At 41.5% G+C, this 24,047-nt stretch overlaps 3 protein-coding genes across 3 annotated transcripts in view; 1 reads left to right on the plus strand and 2 right to left on the minus strand.

Moving 5' to 3' along the window:
* foxj3 (forkhead box J3) overlaps window positions 1-6,685 on the minus strand; it is an 82,362-nt gene extending 75,677 nt beyond the window's left edge. Inside the window, exon 1 of the mRNA XM_056274266.1 lies at window positions 6,569-6,685. The gene's annotated coding sequence lies outside the window, so the exon portion shown is untranslated. The remainder of the gene's footprint in view (window positions 1-6,568) is intronic.
* Window positions 6,686-10,077: 3,392 nt separating this feature from the next.
* Window positions 10,078-11,758, plus strand: ppcs (phosphopantothenoylcysteine synthetase). Its single transcript, XM_056273520.1, has 4 exons — window positions 10,078-10,218; window positions 10,612-11,148; window positions 11,239-11,342; window positions 11,431-11,758. The coding sequence occupies exons 2-4, from the start codon at window positions 10,614-10,616 to the stop codon at window positions 11,755-11,757; spliced, it is 966 nt and encodes a 321-aa protein (XP_056129495.1). The 5' UTR covers window positions 10,078-10,218; window positions 10,612-10,613; the 3' UTR covers window position 11,758.
* Window positions 11,759-12,208: 450 nt separating this feature from the next.
* utp3 (UTP3 small subunit processome component) lies at window positions 12,209-23,678 on the minus strand. The gene is made up of 16 exons (XM_056273519.1): window positions 23,556-23,678; window positions 22,964-23,051; window positions 21,536-21,592; window positions 21,396-21,452; window positions 18,853-18,961; window positions 18,691-18,759; window positions 18,469-18,590; window positions 17,981-18,136; window positions 17,768-17,839; window positions 14,407-14,447; window positions 14,220-14,316; window positions 13,767-13,895; window positions 12,991-13,139; window positions 12,848-12,911; window positions 12,509-12,616; window positions 12,209-12,345 (listed from the first exon to the last, which is right to left on the minus strand). Exons 1-16 carry the CDS (start codon window positions 23,570-23,572, stop codon window positions 12,256-12,258), a joined length of 1,425 nt encoding a protein of 474 aa, XP_056129494.1. The 5' UTR covers window positions 23,573-23,678; the 3' UTR covers window positions 12,209-12,255.
* Window positions 23,679-24,047: the final 369 nt, after the last annotated feature.

Here is a 24,047-nt window from a genome sequence, read left to right on the forward strand (position 1 = left end):
TGCAGAGTGATGAGGCACAGGCAAGGGTAGGAAGAAAAACGCCAAATTGTCAGGTTGAGACATCTTATACAGCTCCTTCCCATTCAGTAGGCCATCCGAAAAAAATTGCCGATCGCTATTGTAGATCTTGAGCCCTGCATACCACATCACAAACAGTCCATAAAGTTTGCTATTAAGCTATTTCTGGACTGGTCCACATTAGCACTGTCCTAACATCACAATGACAAAACGAATGGAAAAACTACACACAAGCTCAAAGACTGACCACCTGAGGCGAAGCTGCTGAAATATGCCCAGTCTAGTGATTTCATGGCAAATGATCAATCTCCACCAGACTACCCTCCGTAGAGAATGAATGCGAGTGAGGTGGCAGTGAGCCATGTCCTCAGACTCCAACCCATTTATCCCTACTAATCAGGCTTAGGGCTGTGGACTTAATTAAGCCTCACCCTCTGACTCTCCTCTGAGCTTGGGCAGTATCAACATCCAAACTCATTTGAGATCACAAACTTTACTGCTATATTACAGCCTACCGAGTAGAAATTAAGCCACAAACCTATGCGAGTCAAAATGATGGTTACTTTCAGTCATACACCCCCCCCCCCGACACTGGTGGTGCTGCAGTGAATGAGCGACTTCTGGGGTACAGATTATCCCATCAAATGTCATGGATTTTCTTTTGTGGGTTATTCGGCCATTTACCGGCAGCTGAAATTTGCATTCTCTGTGTCAGAGAATAACCAAGCCACTGTAGTAATTAAAATAGATACTAAATAGTATGATGAGAGCTCCATTATCATTACTTAAGCTGTGAAAGCTTAACGAAATCCTTTCTGTGCACAGCTCAAAAGTCTCTTAAGAGTGTGAATCAAGCATATCAATTGCGTCTACTGAGCACAGAACAAAAAAGGCAGAGAAATATGCTGACAATGTAGAGGGACTATCAAAACACAAGGACACGGGATACAATATGATAAATTATTAAATCCATTAAAGCGTTAGAAGTCAAGTTAGTTTTATTCATTTACTACTTCTCATTAGGAACAAAGTCAGTCACATTTCAAATGACAATGCTGAACTGCTTTCACTACCACGGCCTATATCCCATATGGAATTTAGCATCATTTTTACAAGCATTTATCGCAGTACATTTACAGGCCTCCATTTCCCCTGCAGATTTGCCATGCAATGGCCAACTCGCTACAATATCATCATAATACATGTTTACCTAAAGTATTCATGCTCATGTATGCCGTCTTTCTGCTGCAAGTCTAACGACGTGCTAGATAGACAGACAGAGAGCAGCTGAACAGTCGCAGTAGACTTAGCATCCAATTGCGTTTAGTTTACTGCCACGTGGTTGGAATGAAGCTGCCATGTGTTGCAGGAACTGAATCTACAAGTCTAACACACAAACACACCCCTTCCCGTTCGCCTACTCTTTTTCTTGCACGCTTACACAGAGAGCCCCAGTGTGGGTAGCTAGTTCCTCTGTAGGAAGAAGGGCCCTGATTAGTCAACCTGGGGAAATAAATGGTGAAAAAAAAAAACACGGGTAAACACTTTCAGAGAAAAATGTGTATTGAAGCATATCTGCTGATAATATTGGTCAACCAACCAGTTGAATAGAACATCACACGCTCGCCTCACTCATCCACTCCTGCAACAAAATCCTGCTCAGTATGTGAACTAGCATATCTGGGACTAGTTTACAGACACATACAACTCAATACATTACAGTGGGTGGGGGTTGGGGATGGGGAGGGCAAGGGGAGAACCAGGCAGTGTATTTGCTGGATGAATAAAAAATGAAAGTGTAGTGCTTCAGTAAATTCGCTCTCTCCATCCCATGAGGAGGCTAAAGGGTGGGAGTGGGGGAGGAGAGGAGGCTTGTTTGAAAACTCTAAACCAGTGCTGCATTTCCACATCCACCTGTATCGAGAGAAGGGCTCTTTAAAAATTCATTAATTTACAGCAAAAATAGATTAAAGCACCAAGCTGAGCAAAACTCAAAATTTGGCTCCTGAATAACATTAATGATAAAACGCCTCCTTCATGCCAAGGGAGGGTTTGCCTAACGAAGGAATGCTGCCCCCCCTTTTCACATTATAGCACCTTGAGAATAATTCATTTTCAATCACAACTAAAATAAAGTGTTTCTAATTGTCATTTTTAATTACACTTTTCTTTAGATGCAAAAACAGCTGAGCAAAAAAAAATCGGCAAAAACTAATTAAAATCCATCCAAGGATATGCTATTTCCCATGATGCCACGCCAATGACATTCTATTTACCACTTGATATTGCAGCTACATAGCCTCAATGACAGCCGCTTCAGGCCCTGTAAAAAAAAAAGAAAAAGAAAAAGCCTAGAACTGCAGTTACAGTAATTGCTCTGGCCAGTACTAAATGAGGTTCACTTAAGTGCAATTATCCTCCTCTGATCTCTCACATAAAGAGACTTCTTTAACACAGAGAAGTGGGCTCACACAATATGACTGCAAACAAGATTCAAATTGGAATCAGGGAGGCATTTCCAGGAGATGAATGGCTTCATAGCTCATCTGCATTCTAGTGATGCGCAGCATTGCCGATGAAGACTGGGCCAGTCCCTTCTCACCGACATGACAGCAAACTTCAGACCGGATAAAATCAAGAGTATAGGGAGAATTTCTAACATAGCTGTACAGTCACTTGCCCTGCGCTGCTTTGAGGATGATCTACTTTCAACACCGTTAGGAGAAACACAAAGAGATGTTTTCTGAACATCCATGGTAAACTGAAAGACAAAAGAACGGGTGATGTGATGGGAAAAAAAAATCTGATCTGAACTGACTCCATTCAGGGACAGTCTGTAGCTTAACCGTGTGATTATTAGGGCTATGTATTGGCAAGAATCTGGCGATACGAATCAGGACACAGGGGTTACGAGTCCATCTATTGCGATACTGTAAGCAAGGCGCTATATCGCGATTTCACGCGTGTTCTTTGTGTTTATGCTACTTCCTGTCTCAGTTTACATTATGTTGAAGTGGAAGAATAAAGCGGCTGAAGATAGATTACAACACTGCTATCTAAAGGTCGAGGATTTACACACAACACAAAATGAACCACTGTCTGCCACAAATGTTTGCATGTAAATTATTAAATGAAAATTGACAGTGTTTTTGAAAATCGATACAGTATCAAAAAACAAAATACTGCGATACTCAAGTGTACTGAAATTCTCTTACACCCTTAGTGGATATTATCTTTTTTTAAAAATTGGGGGTTTAGGTTTTCAATGCCAAAAATGAAGCAATCTTTGAAGGACTAAAAATGATTACCACCCAACTACACCTCCCCAAAAATGCAAAGATCACTATCTGCCAATCACATAACACAATAGCATTCCAGCCTGAAGGCTAAGATGTGGTAGTCTAATAGGGTTTGCTGCAGAGCGTACCTATTGGGTGCTGTCCAACTACAAAGGGTGGGTGGTAGTGATGGGGGATTGGTGATGTGCTTTCATGTTGCCACAGGCTCACCTACCACCAGGAGTCTGATAACTGCATCTCACGGACAGCCATTTGAATAATCACTTCAACAAGGGGAGAAATTAAAAAGCCTCTCAGTGAGGCAGGGCTGGGCACGGGGCCACAGCTGAATTCCAAATGAGTTGCCGGTATGTGAAAAGTAGAAACCAGCTCTACGCTGCTTTGGAGACCTTCAGCACCCCTCAAAATTGGCCAAGAACCATGTCACTGTTCAGTTTTGTTCACCTGATACCGTGCGATAACTAGGACTACACAATCAGTACTATGTCAGTGACAAAATACTCACGGCTATCCAACATTCTTTATCTTTTACAAAACTTGAATGGCAAAAGTAGTTTTGTTTCAGGCTTCTTAGCAGACGTTTTTGGCAGCAATATTAAAAAAAGTAATAGCACAACTTTCTAAACTGATTATAACTGGTAGATGAATTTAGCCTATGTAATAGCTTCACACAACTACTCTCTGATTAGTGCGTGTCCACACACACACACACGCACGCACGCACGCACGCACGCACGCACGCACGCACGCACGCACGCGCGCGCGCGCTTGGTGAGGTAGGCTATTTGCGCCACTATTGAGTCATTCAGCAACAGGCATATGAAAAGAACTCTCCAGGTCACCACAGTCTATAAGGGGGATTTTTTAATCACATCTCCTCAAATTGATGCACGGATATAGGTATGGGGAATGTAAACAGATGTGCGTTACTTTCTTCACCACTTTTTTGTCGACATATTACAACACTGACGTTGATTGGACAGTAGACTGGGACAAAGACGAGTGAAAGTTATAGACAGAGCACTGTGCTTAGTGTGATCCAGAACTAGACATTTTTGAACTTGTGTCAATTGAAATATTAAACAAAAAATGTCACATTACAAACCACCCTGATAACGATCGTTATGGTAGCTGGGGCAAAAAAACGAAAAACAGCAGGTAGTTGCCCCAAGTCAGATGTGGTCAGCTTTGTACCTTCAAGATATTTGTGTAAAACAACAGCAAATCATGAATATTTAATCTTCTAACGAAAAGATTATACACTATAGGTGGAGTGGTACATATTACTGCACCCAGCCTGCAATAAAGATGGATCAGATCCTCTATTTTCCAAAAGGCTAACTAGGAAAAAAAGTAAGATGTACTAGTTTATACCAAAAACACTGTACTGACTTGTATCAGATTTTGCTTCATGATAAAATTATGCACTATACTATGTCCAAATAAGGCTGTTTAATAGATTACAATAAAAACTAAAAGGTTGGGGCAGGGGCACAACACTAAGCAAGTCCATGAAAGATGGACAGACAAGAGGTAGGAGGTTGGGACACTACGGTAATATGCTAATGAAAAGCTCAATGCTCATAGCACATGCCCATAGCCTCTTCAACATCGTCATCTCTTGTTGAATTCAATACTGAACAGAATAAATGTGGGGATATTTCAGGGGGGGGGCAGTACGACTGTGAATCATACTAATTTCTGGATGCTATGCAAAAAGAAACGAAACTGAATTATTGTCATGATTAACTGACAAACTGTTTACTGAGTAATATCAAAACTTCAACATAAATGTCTCTTCAACATTGCATTACACAGAGAGCATGGATCCAGCCAGCTTAATGAAGGCATGCTATTTACAGAATTGGTCATTTCAGATGGAGAACAGGTCAAACCATTGCTTGTGGTTGCCAGTCGAAGCATAAATCTGGCAATGAAGGGACATTAGGGAGGGAAATTTATATTCCTTTACGGTTAAGGCATAATTCAACAGAGATACTATGGGCCATATTTGCTCTGAATCCTATTGCAAAATAGCCCTACTCGGAATGTGGAACAACAGTTAGGGTAATCAAACAATGATTTGCTCTCAAATTTATAAAGATGACACCAGTAATGGTCATTACTGATAACAGCTGGACCTGATAACAGCAAAACAATCAGAATTCAGTTAACTGTATATACAGCACAAACCCTGCAAATCTTTTCATCAAAATAAAAACGGCAGTGATGTTTGAAATCACAGCATTGATTAATCAACGCCTGGCCTATATTATAGGGGGTCGGCGAAATATGACAGCAAAGAGAAACATACCCTAAAACCATCATGCGCACAGTCTTGACATTTTCCCTGAGTCCATATGGGCCATCTTGACAGTCACAGGAATGTACCGGACAACAGACACTGTCAAAGATGCAACAAGGATCAAATTCAATAGCGATTTTTTTTGTTTTTTTGTTATTTACACAGAAACATGCTCGCACTTGTTGAGTATTGAGTCACACCAAAATTTAGTGTTTCACAACTGAGGCTGGCTTGTCTCACGAAAAGGTGGATCTCCCTTATCTGCATGAATTCATAAGCTGCCCGAAAACGCTCGATTGACAGACAAGGGAACACACCAACAGCTGATGTGAGTCGACAGCCTGTATAACCACCACAGCCAGGCGGGGAAACAGGGGCGACCGACACTGCCTGAGCTCACACACTTCATGCTGGACACACAACCTATCACATTCCAATCGATGCTAGCTAGCACTAGCAGTTTGAAGGGGTGGTGGTGGTGGTCTCTGATGTTCTGTTAAAAGCCCCCAACATAATAAGGAAACACGCAAACACACCCTGCTTGGCCACAGATCGGTCCGTCTAATTTTGCTGCCAGTTGAGTTGATCTGCCTAGAGAGGACTGGCTAGCTGGATGTCAAAGTTACTCTCTCAGTTGTCACTGGCTGTACAGTTGTGCTAGCAAGCTAGCGCGACCTGTCAAGTTGGAGAGTTAGAGTGGAGTACTACAGGAAACCTTCATAACCACCCTCACTAACTTGTAACGCTGACCACAGGCAAACTAGCTCGTTGCGACGGGTGCCTCCGTGTGCCCCCACTTGGCAGCGAAACTGGAAAACTGTCAAGGCCTATTCGCCGGGCTCAATCCCCAGAACTTCAGTGCGGCTCACTCCCCCACCAAAGTCGTCCATTTCACGGGCCTTAGTTCAACTTCCATTCCCGTGTTCTCTGCTAGCGGCTCACTTACTCTGGGATGAACCTGTGATAAAGGTCGCCGTCTTAATCCAGGGCAGTTTTAGGAGTAGCCGTCCCCTCCCCTTCCGCCACCTCTTCGGCGAGTGCCCCCCAGTTGTCTGTGCTCTTGACGTTGGTCCTATGCAGAAAAAAAAAACCCGTTGTACTCTCGCCGGTGTGCCCGTGGCGTCCCTCGTCGGCTTCTCCGCCTTTTCCCGTTCGCCTTTCTCTCGGCAGCCGAGCCAACATCCGGGACCCTGCCGTCTGGCAAGTGCTCGGAACTACTTTCACGCACAGTGGCGAAGGCGCGGCGTCGTCACCGCTCTGCGGTCGCAGGAAATAGTGCGGACCTCTCCGTTTCTGTCTGATTTAAAATGTTATTTCGCGACCTCCAGACGCAGCGCTTTCACACATCAAAGTTGTGAACAATGAGTGTAACCTACAATTCAAACAGGATTCTTTAGGGCGTGTAGAAAGGAAAATTAAGCGAAAATGTACGTTAAACTTCTGTGAACAGAGTACAAAGTTTCTTGGTGCATGCTCAAGTAATCCGAGTGAGGAAATCCCAGAAAGTTGAATCAGTTCGTCGGGACTCGACGTTTATTGAGAGAAACTGTTCGTTGCTCATCTACGTGACTTCTTAAGTCTCACCTGAGTGCAGGTATCCCCACCCTTATAAACAGCACTGTGCAACTTATTCGTGTTTATGCCGCCGTATCGTTGATAAGGGCGGGGAAACCTGCAGTCAGTTGGGAATGCAGAAGTCATTTAGGTGAGTGATGAAACGTTTCTCTCAATAAACGTCGTGTCCCGGTGAACTGATTCATCTTTCTGGGGGAGCACAAACTTGATTGCGTTGTTATAATACCTGCACTGCTATCTAGTGAGGGCGTACTCTTGATTAAAAGGCCCAATTAACAGATACAAGTCTTTAACACTGACTAACCAGCTGTCCTATGGACTGGACTACCCTGATTATTCTTATTCTTATTATTGTTGATATTGTAACCGGTTATTTTCTTGCCCGGTGCGGGATTCGATACGGGGTGTACTGCACCACAAGGCGACATCACTAACCGCTCGACTAAAGGGTCAGACCCGTTAGCTAGGGACTAACGTGTCTTATTAGTAGTTTACAATATGTTAATTAATTGTAACAGAGACAAAAAGGAAGTTTAGGTTTTTTTTCTTTCTTTTTTTTTAATGCTGAAATCACCGAATTGCTTCAAAATGAGCCAAGCACTAACATGAACCATTGGGAGGGGAACACGCTGGCGTTGGCAATATTGGTGGGAAAACAGTGGGGCTAATGACATTTTTTTTGGCTATAATTCAAGGCCATAAATTCACGCGCAGATCTCTCTCCAAGTGATTTCTTAAAAGATTAACGACACGTTTGACCAGTAACGACTTGGTTGTGAGCTCGCTCGCTGTCTGCCATGGGCACGGCCTGCAGCGTTGGTAGTGTCTCCGGCAAACGCAAACAACTTCCGTTTCCGACGTCTCAGTAATGATCGACTGAAATGACTCACGACACGTCAAATTAGTGAATCGACACGGCCCTTCTCTTCAGCTTAACTGGAGGGTAGTTTGTTCGGGGTTTTTTTTACAATGTACACTTACTGTAGAATGCAGGTTATAACGATTCACAACTTGATGCCAAGTAAGATCCCATTTAGACTGATCAATATGATCAAGCCGTGAACAGTTACCGCAATACCGAGAGTCCAGAGCAGAGGCGCGGACGTCTGTTCGGCAGTGCAACGGCGCCCCCCGTAGGCAGGCTCCGGTAACTGACAGCGAGATGGCCTTTTCCCGTATCTTCAAATCACGTTTAATTCTCGCCAAATACATTAAAAAAACAACAAAAACAAAACAGAGGTACAATTACCCTGTTTAAAACATGTACTATGTCATATCTATGTGACAGTTTATAACTCGTTCACTTCTCAATAATGTGGTTATCATTAGGAACAAGCGTGCGCAAAATTCCAGATTATTTCCTCATAAATATAAACGCTGGCTCAGATGAGTCATTCAGATACATGCATAAAACTAGATAAATAGTGGTTTGTAACAAATCAAAAATCGCATCTGGCTTTTACTAAACACTTTTCACTGTAATTCCCAGTTTTTGTTTGTTTGCTTTTTGTTTTTTGTTTGGTCAGAATATTAGTTATCCAAACGGTCGAAAAAGAGGTAAGAAAGTTGTTTTTTTTACACAACCCACACAGTTAACACTGGAAATCCCATTTTAACAAATAATACTGTGACATTTTGAAGGATACTCGTTTTCATTTTGAATTAAGTGGGGTTTTTTTTTTTTACTAACTCACTCTCCCTAAGGGTTTCTACTTACAAGAAGGCTTATCGTACAACAAAGAGCAAAACTATACTGATATGGAAAAACAATTCATGTGGCCTTTTTTGTTGTTGCTGTTACTGCATTATTCATTCAAAAATACTGATTTCTCTTATACTCCTCACACAGTCTCCCAAGTTGACTGGAAAATATAAATGACCCAGATTTTCTGTATGAATAAAATAACGTTTAGAATTGCATCAGCAGTTGCATACTTCATCGGTCTTCTCAGCAGGATATTGTAGACTCATCGAGAGACTTGCATAAAATGATAAATAACCCTGTCTTCTCCTTTTTTCATAGATAGGAAACAATTTCTCGGGTTTGATTTTGCACGATATCCAAATTTGTTCCATATAAAGCGCTGATTTGGTTATAAATAATAAATCATGATTGCAGAGAAGTGGGAAGCATTGTAATGACAGTGTAATAAAAACACCAAACAAGTGAATCACGCCCGTGACTCACTCTTGCAACAACAATAACAGACGTATCACAAATCACAACAGAACCAATACAACTTGCTTTGAATCCTCCCACGTTGATACGACTGCTCTGTGTCTATTTGATTTATAATTAACTTCAGGAGGATAAATAAAGTTTAGCGATTTAAAATGAATTTAACCTGATAAGTATCAAGGGAAATGGACGGACACTTAAAATGTAATTAGAATGAATTTACCTGTCTGTAACTGTCCCGCGCGTTAATTTGGCATGCTCGGGTGGCGAAGGCCTTGACTAGGCTTAGCACGTGGACTTTCAGTGAATATTCACACCATTTGGTCAGACAGTTTCGTCTGGTTTTGTGAATATGCGTACTTGGCTACTTGGCGGCGCGTTGCCAGTTTTAGGACCGTCATGCGAGCGGCCTGCAAAACGTCTGGGTGCCTCTGGTGACTTTGACATGTTGCCTTGCGATTTACGTCCCATCTCACTTCTCTCGCATCCAACTCCATACGTGAAACTGGGTGAAACACTGGAGTGATCGGTATATTCAACCGAGACTTCATCCACGGTTGTTTCCAGCGCTGCCAGACTGGTAAACGAGAGGTTCCTGTCATTATCATCCGCGGCAGTAGGGGGCGCGTATGCTCTGTCTGACTCTTCGGCTCTTCTTTTTTTTTTTTTAAATCCGACACTTCATCGTGAACATTCAGGAAGTGCAGAAGTTGTCAGACGGACTGGTGCCAGTTTTCGTTTTTTAAACCCTGAGGTAGTTGTATTTTAAATCAGCGTGGTTAACAGCTAATATCCATTGGCGTTATTCACGTTTGATACTAACAGCGAGCCGTAAACAAAAGGTACGTGTTGATTTTGGGGGAGGGGGGGCGGGGGATGAAACGAAACCAATAGTTAAAACTACCGTGTCATTATTGAGGGGTTATCAGTAAGCAACCACCACAAAGTAATGTCAATAAAACAAACAAAACAGAAGTCTGGAAATTTTTATGTTGCGTTGACTAAATACAGTGATATTTTTCAAGCTGTATCAAAGACTATTGGTAAATAACATCTAAGGTTAACTGACTCAAGGTGATTGAGGTGGTTCAGCTTTATATATGAAGCAACACCGCTTGGCTTTTCTTACTCCAGTGTTGCAAAATCCACTAGTGTAATTATTTTTGCCAGTTCCACCAAAATGTCTTCTCAGAATCGTCATTGTTGATAATGAAGACATAGCCTTCTTCCTAAAGGTATGGCAGAACCCAGGGTGGCTACCATTGATGGGAAACTAGCTGAAGAGTTTGCAGCTCCCTCCCATGTTGAAGAGCTTAAGGAGCAGATGGCTGCATTTGCAGGGCTGCACGGGGCTGCTGGCCGCAAGGTGGTCCTCATCACATCAGGAGGCACCAAAGTGCCCCTAGAGTCTCGAACCGTCCGCTTTCTGGACAATTTCAGTAGTGGCAGGCGAGGAGCATCCTCAGCAGAGTACTTCTTGGACTCCGGATACGCTGTGATCTTCCTACACAGACATCGTTCCCTGTACCCTTATACGCATACGTACTCAGGCATAAATCTGCTGGACTCCCTACAGTTACAAACTGGAGGTGGTGTGTCCCATGAGTCTAGTCAAGTAGTGGTGAGTCAGCAGGCCTTTCCTAACATTGCCAAAATACTGAGCCGTTACCAAGAAGTGAAAGAAGCTGGACTTCTGCTGCCCATTGAGTTCAGCACTCTGTCAGATTATCTGCACCTCCTCAAAGCAGCGGCACAGGCACTCAGCACAATAGGTACAAACACCAACTCAGAAGTATAAATAGTTGGCAAAATGTCATTACCCAACATACTGCTCATAGTACGTGAAACATTTGTTCTTTCAGGTTCCAAGGCCATGTTTTACTTGGCTGCAGCTGTGTCTGATTTCTACGTCCCGTCATCCGAGATGCCTGAACACAAAATACAATCTTCCAATGGACCACTTCAGGTGAGTAAAAAAAATTGAATCCCAACACACAGGCAATTTGCACTCTCATCCCCAGTGTATGACCCATTATACTTTTCCTTCCATCCAGATTACCATGAAAATGGTCCCCAAAATTCTGTCCCCACTGGTGAAAGACTGGGCACCACAGGCGTTTGTTATTTCCTTCAAGCTTGAGACAGACTCATCCATCCTGATAGAGAAAGCTCGGGGGGCTCTGGACACCTACCGGCACCAGGCAGTAGTGGCAAATGTACTAGATACCAGGCGAGGCTACGTTGTTGTAGTGACCCCTGAAACTCAGGCTGAGCTCATCCTCACAGAGGACGATGTGAGGAAAGAGGTGGAGATAGAGGAAAAGATAGTCAGTAATCTGACTGAAGCACATAGCCTGTTCATAACCAAACACCATGGCTGATGCTAGCTAGTAAGAAAACCACTCACTACTGTGTGAAAACGACCAGGCCACCAGCTCTGATGCCTGTCTAGTGCTTTTGTATGACGTGTGCTGAAATATGGCTTGTATTCATTCATGCCTGTTCTGCAGTGTTAAACCTAAAAAAAACAAAACTATTTGTGTTACTAAGACTACACACATACTGCCTTTCTCCTATATATGATATACCAAGGCCCCCTTGAAATAATTTGCCAATTTCACTGAGACCTGTATTTTCTCAATGTCAACAATGCTTTCATTAATAAAAGTACTTGAGACGTTTATTTACATCAAACAGTTCAGTTTAATACAAAAACCATGTATTTTTTAGTCCATGGGGACTGTCAAATCTTTCTTCTGTGGTGAAATTCTGGTTAATTTCAGCAGTGCTGAGCACGGAGTATCCTCAGTTGAATACTTTTCGGACTCTTGCTACACTGTGATCTTCTACGCAGACACCCAAACCCATAGTCAGGTTGGTTACTTCAGTTTGACACCCTTTTTGACGCCGGCACGGATACCAGAAAACTCTCCGCTGTATCTCGATTCTTCCCGACGAACCTCACGGACCTGATTAAATTGAGCAATATTTTGTTTTATCAGTTTTCAGAATGTTCGCTATGTTGACAGGAATGAATTCTGAATTTTGAGCTAAACTGATGTAACATTCTGCTTAAATCTCAGAGAGGCTTATGATGTACTTAAAAGTATTCAAATGATGAAGATCACTAACCTGTCCCTTTCTGCGGATCTTAGCACGTCTGTACTTCTCTCTGTGTTTGACTCTGGGATTACGATCAATCTTCTTCCTCTTTGGTGTGAGGCCTTTGTTCTTGGCCATCTGTGGAAATGGTAAAAGGAAGTGATTAGACAAAGGTCAGGGACAAATCTCACAACTTGTGAAATACATGGTATATATAATAAGATAGTGTGAAATCTTCCTGCTGTGCACATTGTACATATTCATTCTTGTGTTACTATGGGTTTTATGTAAAACTCGTGATGTATGACAATTACATTTCATTAAACAACTGAATGAATATTACTTTTTTTTATAGCTGTAACTCAGTACCTCATAGGTGATGGATCTCTTGGCATTTGGATCAATCTCTTCCTCATCCCCGTCATCCTCAAATCTGAAACAATGTCAGAGCAAATTAAATCCACAAACATCCACAAAAAATTTATACAAAATCCAATGGGAATCACACACACCCTTCAGCCTCTGGGACACTCTCCTTGCTCTTTTTCTTTTGTTTAATTCTCTCCTCCACTACTTTGTAGTAACACAGGGCAGTCTCCTCATCCAGATCAGAATCTATCTCAGAGTCCTCTGCACCCTCCAGAAGTGCTTTTTTGTCCGTCTGGCACAAAAAGATGGAATAAAGTTTCACTTATTAACAGCATGTAAACTGGGAAAACGAGAGCTACACTTAATTCCATGCCATGGCCTACTGAAAAGGAAAGGTCTCTTAATTTGCCAAGACATTTTAACGCTCCAATCCAGTGTATTTATGCATGCTCAATAATCCATGTAAGAAAATCGAAGAAAGTTGAATCAGTTCATCTGGACACGTTTCTGTTTAAATGTTTACGATTAAATGGGGACAGACGTACAATGAAAGACAGATGACATGAACCGGGGGGGGGGGGGGTTTACAACTGTTGCCATCTTACAATGCTGTGGTTGCAACCATTCCCAAATCCTGTGAATAGTACACATGACTATCGAAACTCTAGTTAATGGTCACAGCAATTTGCATATGAAACCGATCATTCTTTCCAGTTGTTATGCCACTGTATTGTTTATAAGGGTGGGGGGTAACTGCAGTCAGTTGAGACTGAAGAGGTCACTTAGATGAGTGATGAAACGTTTCTCTCTCAAACCTTGCGTGCAGATGAACTGATTCAACTTTCTTTTATATCTAATCAATCGATATGTTGCACTGTGACTCGAGACATTGTCAGGAAAAAAAACCCCAAGATCTCACCTCGCCCTTCAAACCAGCTCGCTTGCTTTCTCCTGGCCTCATGGTGGCTTTATCCTTCTGCTCTCCAGCAAGCAGCTTGCAAAGTTGTGGTGCAAGCTTTGCATCTACTGCACTCAGTTCATTGATCAACTGAAATTGAAATTGTGTATTTTTGACTTTGTAGTTACTGAAGCTCGTAAGTAAGTTCTTTAGATAATTTCTTCTGGGATAAATAAAGTTGTCTGAATCTGAATCTTTGCCTGCTCTGTACAGACAGTTTAGAAGAGAGCAGGCAGCCCCTGAAGTTGGTAGGGATTCGGTGAGTTGGTGAAGGACACTTTAACAGGGTGGATGCTTACAGACAAGGGCAATACAATTATCTTGACAATGAGGCTTACATGATGAAAACATAAATGATCGCACATGCCAACATCCGCAGTTACACCAATAGTCTATACCAATTTATTGACTCACATTTCTGTAAGTGAGTAGTCTTTCTATCACGGGATGGTTATGAGCCGGGATTCTTTTTGCTTTCAGGACCAAGTAGAAACTGATGTTTGTGCAGTAACTGGAAGGAAAATAATGATTAGTAAATATACAAAGAATGACTGCCTAACAAACTTTAATTGTTATGAGTTACAATTCATTTGAAACTTACTTCAGATATAGTTGCTGCTTTGTCTTAAGGTAGTCAGCACCCTTTGGAAAATGAGCAAAATTACAGATGAGCACACAATTAAATGTTTTCCATTGCACCCACTTTAAACTGAAATATATTGAAATGGAGCAACAGAACACGTGTGTGCTGATGAAACATATGTAGGGCTGTAACTAAAGGGGCTGTGTATTGCAAAGAACTTGGCAATATATTTCGTATCACAAATGTCACAATGCAATACATTGTGATACATTGATAGGAAACAGTTTTATTGTATTAATTTGTCGAAATCTTGGAAAAAATGAATAAGAAAACACTGAAATATGCCTAAAATCAGACTCATCAGAGTGACAGCTAGTGTGGCCCTGGCAACACCTGCTGCTGTTGTGGTCCTGTGCAACCCTGTTACAACACTGCATCTGCATTCATGCAGTATGAGTGGCCGGAAATGTAAACAACACAATGAAGCAGTGCTGCCACCACGCATCTTTGTGCTGCAGTGTTTTCATTATCGATGCAACACTTTTCAAGATAATATTGTAATACTCAAGTGTATCAATATTTTCTTACACCCCTAGTAACTAATGATTATTTTTATTATAGATGAACCCATAAATTTTTAAAATTAATCGCATGACCATTTAGTTTATAAAATATCAAATAATGACAAATATCCATCACAAGTTCCCTGAGCCCAGTGATGTTCTAAAACTGCCCTTAGTCTGACCAGTAGCCAAATAAAAGACTAGAATCACCATTTCAAAACCCTGATCATTTTATAAAACTAAGTAACTAGTAAACCATTTTATAAAGCTAAGTAACTATGAAACTGTAACCAAACAAATGTTTGGTATTTTTTAGTTCATTAATGACCAACATGAATAATTTTTTACCATCCATCCATCATCCAAACCGCTTATCCTGCTCTCAGGGTCGCGGGGATGCTGGAGCCTATCCCCGCAGTCATTGGGCGGCAGGCGGGGAAACACCCTGGACAGGCCGCCAGGCCATCACGGGGCAAAATTCTTAATTTTCTGTTGATCGACTAATCAGTTAATAAATAAATTGTCAAGCAGTAAATATACTGAATAATATTGATTGCATGAAGCTAAATTAAAAAGTTTGATATAAAACCAGCTCTAAAAGACCAAATTTAAAACCTATTTCCCCTCTACTCTTCTCCCTGTATACAAATAGCTGCACCTCCAGTCACCAGTCAGTCAAGCTCCTGAAGTTTGCTGATGACACCACCCTCATTGGGCTCATCTCTGGTGTAGATAAGTCCACCTATAGGTGGGAGATCGACCATTTTGTGTCCTGGTGCGTCCAAAACAACTTGGAGCTCAACGCACTAAAGACAGTGGAGACCGTTGTGGACTTCAGAAAGAACCGAGTCCCACCCATCCCCATCATCCCATGTGGCGCTCCAATCAACACTGTGGAATCCTTCTGCTTCCTGGGCACCATGATCACCCAGGACCTCAAGTGGGAGGTGAACATCATTTCCCTCACCAAGAAGGCACAGCAGAGGATGTACTTCCTGCAGCAGCTGAAGAAGTTCAACCGGCCAAAGCCAATGATGGTGCACTTTTACACCACCATCATTGAGTCCACCCTCACCTCCTCCATCACTATCTGGTACGTTGCTGCCACTGCTAAGGGCAAGGGCAGACTGCAGCATATAATTTGCCCTGCTAAAAGGGTGATTGGCTGCAACCTGCCATCTGTCCAGGGCCTTTATGCCTCAAGGATACTGAGGCGAGCAGGAAAGATCACGGTCGACCCTTCCCACCCAGGCCATGGTTCCTTCAAAACATTCCCCTCTGGCAAGAGGCTAAGGTCTATAAAAACCAGAATCTCGCACCACAAGAATAGCCTCTTCTCTACAGCAGTAGGCCTTTCAAACAAGCCCCTAGACACCCACAGATACTGCCCCCCACCCCCTTTGACCCTCTCTCCACACTACACACGTACTTGCGTGTACACACATGCACAAACAGTGCAATATATCCATCTGCCCTACTGTGCCCTCTGTACATGGACACTTCACATAAAGCCTGCACTACCCTGTAAATAACTCTTATTCTGCAAGTAACTTTTTTTTTTAAATAAAACTTATTTAAAATTCTCATTTGACATTTTGTAAATAGAGTACGTGCCATATTCCCAGTTTCCCGTTATTGCACCTTATTTATTTTGATTTTATTTATATATATATTTTAGTATTCTTTTAACTTCTATCTTTACTATTTACTGTTAATTTTTCCCTCTGGCACCAACATACTAAGACAAATTCCTTGTAAGTTCTTGAACTACTTGGCAATAAATCTGATTCTGATTTGATGGCTTTATGCTGGGATTAGACTACACAATTTCAGTCCGATTTTGTCATCGCTGACAAATTTCCAGCGTCGGGCCTGATTATGAACGTCGGGAACGACGAACGGGTGTCTTTACCCGTGACATAATTGAAGTACAGTGATGTGATGTCTGGGACACCCCACGACACCCTGGCGAAAAGTTAGCAGATCAGAATTGTTTGTATTTTCCTGCCTAGTCTGACATCTGCTACGACATGCTCCTTAACGTTGACCAATAGGATCACAGTGCTCTCTGGTGCACATATGTAACCATGGCAAAGAGAAAGTGATACTGCTGTTGCTGCTGTCAGGTGGAATGGGGAAAGGTTCGTTGAGCAGTGGGAACAATACCCCTGCCTTTTTTGACGTTTCCTCGAAGGGAAGACCATGAAAGAGTAAAAAAAGATTGGCTTCATGTTGGCGAGAAATAGCGGAGGCACTTCAGCAACCCGGTGAGTAGCTGGTTAACCTATGCTGGGTTATCATTCTCCAGTAGCACTGGCCGCAACAGTGTCCACGATCGTTTTTTTCTTTCTTTTCTTTTTCGTTTCGGAACACAAGACCGCCAGCATCACACATCGCGTTTCTGTAGCCATGATTGGCAATTTCTTGACCCTCCTCCCAAAACGACCTATGAACTCACGCAAGATTATGAAAGGCAGCATACGATGATTGATCGAGGTCATAATTGTAGTGCTGCCAGTCTCCTGGTCAAAACATGGCAAGAATTTATGGCACTGCGATTACCTAATCTGATATGGTGACCATTGTAAAAGAAAAAAAAAATTACATTTAGTCTGAGCCCGGCTTTAGTTGGCAGTGCCATACTTGAATCAGTATGGACCATTGTTCCTGCTCTGGCTACCATTCAAGTGTGCTGCTTTGCACAATGTATCCAAAGCCCACACTATCAGTGGGGATTACCCGAATCAACTCTCCTTCCCGGTGGCTAATGACCAATTCAAACCAAACTGCAGCAAATGGGATCTAACCATACTCACCTTTCCTGGAGGAATCTGTCCATCTTTGACCAGCTCCATGAGGGGCTGCAGCTCATCTTTAAGTTCTGTAAGCTGCACGGATTGTTCAGTTACAGCAATTAGCCTACTACCATGTTGAAATCATTTCATGTTATTCTACAAGAAGCAATGAATCTGCATGTACCATCTGGCTAATTACAAATGCAGTGTTTTCTGTGTGCGTATGTGCCATACCTTTGCCTTAAAGTCTTGGATGAGTTCAAGTAGTTCTGGTGATTCATTCTTCAAAAGTTTCATCTTTTCCTTCTGGGACATCTGGTTTAGGTCCTTCACAATTCTCTTTTCCTTTTCAACACTCTTCTCTTCATCTTTCTCTTCCACAGCAAATTCCTACATTTAGACAGCCATACAACATGTTGGTGAAAGTATTACTTGACTTCTTGATAAAGGCAGTTGTATTCTGATGAATTATTGCTGGTACATATGCATGGATTAATTTTCAAGATGAAGTTGTAAGCATGTCCTACAATTTGCCAAAAGCTGGCAGGATGAAAAACTAATCAGCATAATCATGTTTAGTGCTGATTGATGAGGGTACTGAAAACTGCACGATCCCTCTTTTCCGTTTGGCACTAAGAACTTTTTTGGTGAAGAAAGTATTATTTTGACTAAATCTTCTGCTAATTTTGTTCATTCATTCATAAAAAATCAGATTTTAGTACCTGAAAAAGGTTTAGATCATAGTCCTCCTCACTCAAATTAGCGACTAAACGTTTCTGAATATTCTTAGCCTCTTCTTCCTCCTCTTGGTCCTCCTCTTCCAACTCTTCCTGTTTTTTCCCTTCTGTAAAAACAAGTCTTAGTAGCATCAGGCCCATACATTATACATAGAGACAATAAAAGATAAATTAGCTCTATATTAGGAGTAAAAGGGAAAGACTTACTTTTAGCCACATAATCAGAGTCATAGAACATCTTCTTTCTCTTTCCCCATGCCATTTCATTAGGGAGCACTACAGAAGAGAGGACAACATAGTTACAGGTAATCCAAATAATTGAATAAATTTGTAAAGTCTAATATTAAATAGCAATTCATTACTTTTTACCTTCATTTTTCTTCCCCTCTAGATCACTGTCCATGTCAGACCCCTCTTCTTCCTCAAGTTCATCTTCCTCCTCGTCTGACTCAGAATCATCAAGGGCCATCACCTCCTCCTGTAAAGGCGATTGAGCTTATATTGACTTCATCTGTGTAACACTTGTTAAATACTGACAAGATGCTTTACAATCACAACAAAGAAGGACACAGTGACAATGTTGGACAACAAAAGGACGATGGCAGAAACAATGACATATAGCTGCCGGTGTGGGACTAAAAAACCCGGTTAACAGCAAATGATGGTAAGTGCATGTATGAGCATGACGGTGTGTGTGTGTGTCAGGGCTCCAGAGTGCAACCATTTAGTTGCATTTTGCGCCGAGTTTTGGCGTCAGAGCAAGTAAATTTTACACCTAGGCGCACTGGTGCGACTTGCAATATAACCGTTTTTTTTTTAATCATGTGAAACCCAGTAAGAGTGAGAACTTGTGTGTGAATGAGTGGGCTTGGCGTATGTGTGTGTGTACGTACACGTGTGAGAGAGAGGGGTTACTGCGGGGCTCTCATGATGTGACCAAAACAAAGCACCATTGTGGGTGAAAAAAATTGTGTGTGGGATGTCAGTCGCCACTCATAGGACTTGCTCTTGCTGTAAAACGAACAATGAAATGAACTATTCGTTCGTTTTTTAAAAGAAAAGACCCTCCTCCTGTTCCACCGACCCAAACTGATGACAGTTCAGACGAGGAAGCAGCAGGTCATGTGAAAAAGGCAAAGACGCATTCCTCCCGACAGGAATGGCTTGTGTAATAGCCATGGCTGTGATTTAGCAAAGAAAAAGGCACCAAGTGCTGCATGTATTGTTCTCAGTGTGGGCCAACTTTTGCAGGGAAAACCAAGTTTGCTGACCCCTCGACCGGCACCGCTATGTTCAAGCGCGACACCATCTTTAAGCACAACAGCCTGAAGCACAAACTGTGTAGAGACAGGTGCATGGCTGGAAGTTCAGTGTTTCTGCAAACGGTATCTGAAAGGCAGGCATCTGCAAATCGTTCTGCAGAAGAGGCCGAAATGGAAAAATACAGCGTACTGCATCGCCAAAGAAGAGCTACCGTTCACAAAATTCAAGGGTCACATAGACCTATTAAAAAAGGACAGAGTCAAAGTTAACCCCACATACAGCAACCACACGGCATGTGTCCAGTTTATTGGAGTGATAGTAGCTGAAAAAGATACACTTAAAAAGAACACAGGCAAAAAAAAAAATAGCGGACTCTATCTCTCATTCATGACTGATGGCAACACGGATGTGTCAACCAAGGAATGCGCGATTGCGTATGCACGGACCTGCAGCAAGGGAGGCCAGTGAATGTTTTGATTGGCCACGTGGAAGTCCAGCATGCAAATGCTCAAGGTATGTAAGGAATCTGACTCCGGTTTGGCTCATTGTACTCGCACACAGAACTCACAAACTTCAGAAATATACACTAGGAATTACTATATATAGGCGAAACCGTTTATGTGAAATATAAACAGGATATAGTGCAAAGAAGTGAAGGAGCGATGATAAATAATGTAAAAAAGTGTTACTTTATAGTAAGTAGGTGGTTATGTGTAATACAGCTTGTTCAGATATGAGAGTGACATATTTATTGCTAAAATATTTATTTGTAGGTACAGTGAGTATTTTACTATTCCAGGGTTACTGTAGTGCCACCGTGAGTTTGATGCCAAGGAGGCCGTACAGATGTGGTTCAGTCAGGGTAAAAGAGCTACAAGGCCCAATTGCAAGGGTTGGCCCTTAGAGCCTCCTAGTGGCCCTCAGGGGGATGTGCTCTAAAGGGAAGGGAAGGAGAGGCCATACTCTATGAGTTCAGTGTTTACCTGTTTTGTTGTGGTTCTTGTGCTGTAATGACAGTAATGTTACTGACCACATACCTTGTGTTTACATTCATAAATTTATTATTTGGTGCCTATGTTTACAAAAAGCACTTTAAAGATTACATTTTATTTAACTTATTATTTATTTATTTTTTTGCTCTTAAGCACTACCTCACTTTGTGACATTTAAAATAAAACAGCATATTGTTATTTCTGTAAGTGGTCTATTTATTACCAAAGCATTTATCAGTAATACAGTTAAGACAGAAAAAATATCAATGTGTTGCGTTGCGTGTCGATTTAAGTGGTGCTCCTAAATTTTGTGCTGGTGCTCCTAAAATGTTCAGTAAGGGATCTTTACTGAAAATCTTAGGAGCACCTAAAATTTTAGGAGCGCCTAGTGGAAAAAGATAGTCTGGAGCCCTGTATGTACAGGTAGGATAGGATAGGATATGATATGATTTCAACCAGGGTAATGGCTTAAGGATGGGGTGGGGAGAGAGATTTGGGTACATACCCTGGCTTAGGATAAGAGGTGAAAGCTGTGGTTTAGGAATGGAATTATGCTAACAAATTACAATACAAACTAGCAAACTGTATATTATTTAAAAACATTAACAAACATGTTCACCCTGGACTGAGTATGTGCAAATGACTCAGGTTACTCACCTCGTCTTCCATTTCTTCCTGGTCCGTGTCCATTTTAACACCACGAGCAAGCAGTTTCTATAGCAATGAAACATGAAAAATAGTTCAACGCCACCACTAAAGTAAAACAAATTCTTACCAAAGTGTCACTGGTAACTTACAGTGATCTTTTCATCGTGAAACCTGTCGACATTGTCCTTTGTGTACTCTGAAGATCTCTAGTGAGGGGAAAGGAGACAACAGATATGCTCATCTCAGATTGAAAGATCCCATAGTACTTCTATGGCAACACACACAGACCCAAAGTAGAGTTAGAGTGCTGACAGTGCGTCTGTGGTTGAGCAACGCTCTTTTAAAAAAGTACAAAGGGGATATTGTTTAGAATATATACACTGCATAATGCATTTTCTTAAAAGAAATTCAAGGGATACACAAATACAGGAAATAGCAGTGAAAAAGATGATTAAACTAGACGCATTATTTTAATGTGTTAAAATGTGTATTGAATATCAAATATGCATTGTAAATTACAATATGTGTATAAGTGCTGCTGCTGTTTAGTGTTCAGTGGGGGGTCTTATAATGTCAAAGTTTTTTGTAGCCTATTCAGTCTGTTGAATGCATGGAGCATAAAACTTCTGGTTGCCATTTACATCTGTATTTAAGTAGTGAGATAAAGGACAGCTTTTTAATAAGCCCATTAGTTCTGTTGAGCAGAAGGCACACCGTTTCTCATCCCACTAACTGACATTCAACTTCTCTCTTTCTCCCTTTGCTTGGTAGAAAATGTCAAGTAAAATCATATTGTGAATTCTGAGTTAAAATTACCTTGCTTCTTGGCAAAAACATAAATACTTGGCATGACATATGGTCCTTTTCAGGTAAATACATTAACTGGGGCTAAAATTTGTACTCAAGTTCAGAAGTGATGTCATGTGAGATATGCATATTTGCCAATGACAAAATTCAACAGGTCGAGAGTAAATAAGTTTGAGGTGATGCTCTCTCACAAACAAAGGAGGAAAAGGCAGTCATTGGGGTATCGCCGATCTGTACTACCAGGGAGGGACATCATTTTATAATGCGAACCTACACTACTAGATAATACTGTTTAAGTATACACTGGTGCAGGTAGACCTGACAATCGCACTGGGAGATGGACAAAACAAATACCACAATATTTTTGGCTACATACCTCGATATCAATAATATTGGGATATTTTGGGGATGACTATTGGTGCTTTCATTTACACAAAAGAAAATGTTGAGAAATGATCATTAGTAATGTGGATTAGGTGACCAAGCTTGTAGAGGCATTCATTGTTCATTTCACTCAGCTTAAACAGTGAAAAAAGTTCAGAAAATTGTATCGCCTCACTGTAATGCAGCCTTTAAGTCCTGGGTATGACAACATTTATATTATACCGTGATATTAAGATAACCAAAATCCCAGATGTTATCTATCAATCAACCAATCAAGTTGCATTTTTTACAGCGCTTTTCTAGTCTCATATCAGATATCAACATAGTGCCTTGTATCCACCTGACCACCTGTGATGAAGCATCTTGTATGTGCTCTATTTCCTTACCTTATCAGGGACAGGCATGTTCTTGTAGGCTTCAGGATCCTCCTCGTCATATTGCTCTATCTTTTTCGGTCTCTTGAATTTTTTCGCTCTAAATAATCAAGAGAGTTGGCAGATTTGTATGAACTCTACTCTAAATGGCATCAAGTGAGTGTCTTAAGTTAAAAAGCTAATATGCTTTCTACAACCGTAACGTCCAAAGTGGACGCTGAAGACTTCTGCTCCAGTTGCTTGAAAATGCAAAATTTATTAGAATTCGTAGAAAGCTAACCATAACGACATACACCTTTTGGGCTTCATTTAGTGAAAACAATAAAGGCAGACTGTTTAGGTACAATGTTAAAACGGCAACAACAGTATTGGACGCATTTAGGTTTAATCTGTATGTGGCAACGTTCTGATGTAACACGGTAAGCCACACACATGGTGTGATTGCTGGGCTTTACTTCATTTCACATTTTGCTACAACTGCTCCTGTGCTACACTATTTACTGCGCATTTGAGGATTTGATTAGTTCGGTTTCATTGGTCAGATTACGAGACGAGTCGCTATTACAACATGGAGACTGAAGTTACTTTTTTTGCTTCAACTTACCTTAGTGCACGAACCATGATGAAAGTCAAGGAAACACGTATGTATTAAATTGTAAACGTTAGAGGAATAAAATAGCCACACGCCTCAATGTTACAGTAGCGTCTCCCACTGGGCCCATGTGCTTCCTGTATTTCTTCTTCTGCTGCCTTTTTACCTCACAACCTGCTCTCATCGCCATCTAGCGGTGTACTCATTGTGGACTGAAACTAAAAACGTAACCGGCTTTTTACAAAAAGCAACGTGGTCCTCCTCCAGACAGCAAAAGGGAGAACAATTTTACCCATGCCAACTGAGGGTTATCTCTGTTCTCCTTCCACAAATTTGAGGTAGGCGGGACTGTGTTGGGGGTTGTAGATGTTAGGTGATGTCGTATCTGCTTCTGACGTACACATCAAACTTCTGTAGATACTCGAGTTCATCTTTACCATGCTCCGGTAAAACAATTTGCCCCATGCTTTGATATGCAACAAAAGTCAAAGATAAACGTGCAAA

This window comes from Lampris incognitus, chromosome 2, assembly GCF_029633865.1.
Source record: "Lampris incognitus isolate fLamInc1 chromosome 2, fLamInc1.hap2, whole genome shotgun sequence".
In the NCBI taxonomy this organism is placed as follows: domain Eukaryota; kingdom Metazoa; phylum Chordata; class Actinopteri; order Lampriformes; family Lampridae; genus Lampris; species Lampris incognitus.

Excerpts from the sequence above, each read along its gene's own strand:
- ppcs (XM_056273520.1), top strand. The coding sequence starts at position 10,614 with ATGGCAGAACCCAGGGTGGCTACCATTGATGGGAAACTAGCTGAAGAG. Across the intron at positions 11,149-11,238 it reads ACAGGCACTCAGCACAATAG|GTTCCAAGGCCATGTTTTAC; the intron begins GTACAAACACCA and ends TTGTTCTTTCAG. Across the intron at positions 11,343-11,430 it reads CTTCCAATGGACCACTTCAG|ATTACCATGAAAATGGTCCC; the intron begins GTGAGTAAAAAA and ends CCTTCCATCCAG.
- utp3 (XM_056273519.1), bottom strand. Across the intron at positions 21,453-21,535 it reads TTCACGATGAAAAGATCACT|AAACTGCTTGCTCGTGGTGT; the intron begins GTAAGTTACCAG and ends TCATTGCTATAG. Across the intron at positions 14,448-17,767 it reads GACAGATTCCTCCAGGAAAG|GGTGCTGACTACCTTAAGAC; the intron begins GTGAGTATGGTT and ends CATTTTCCAAAG.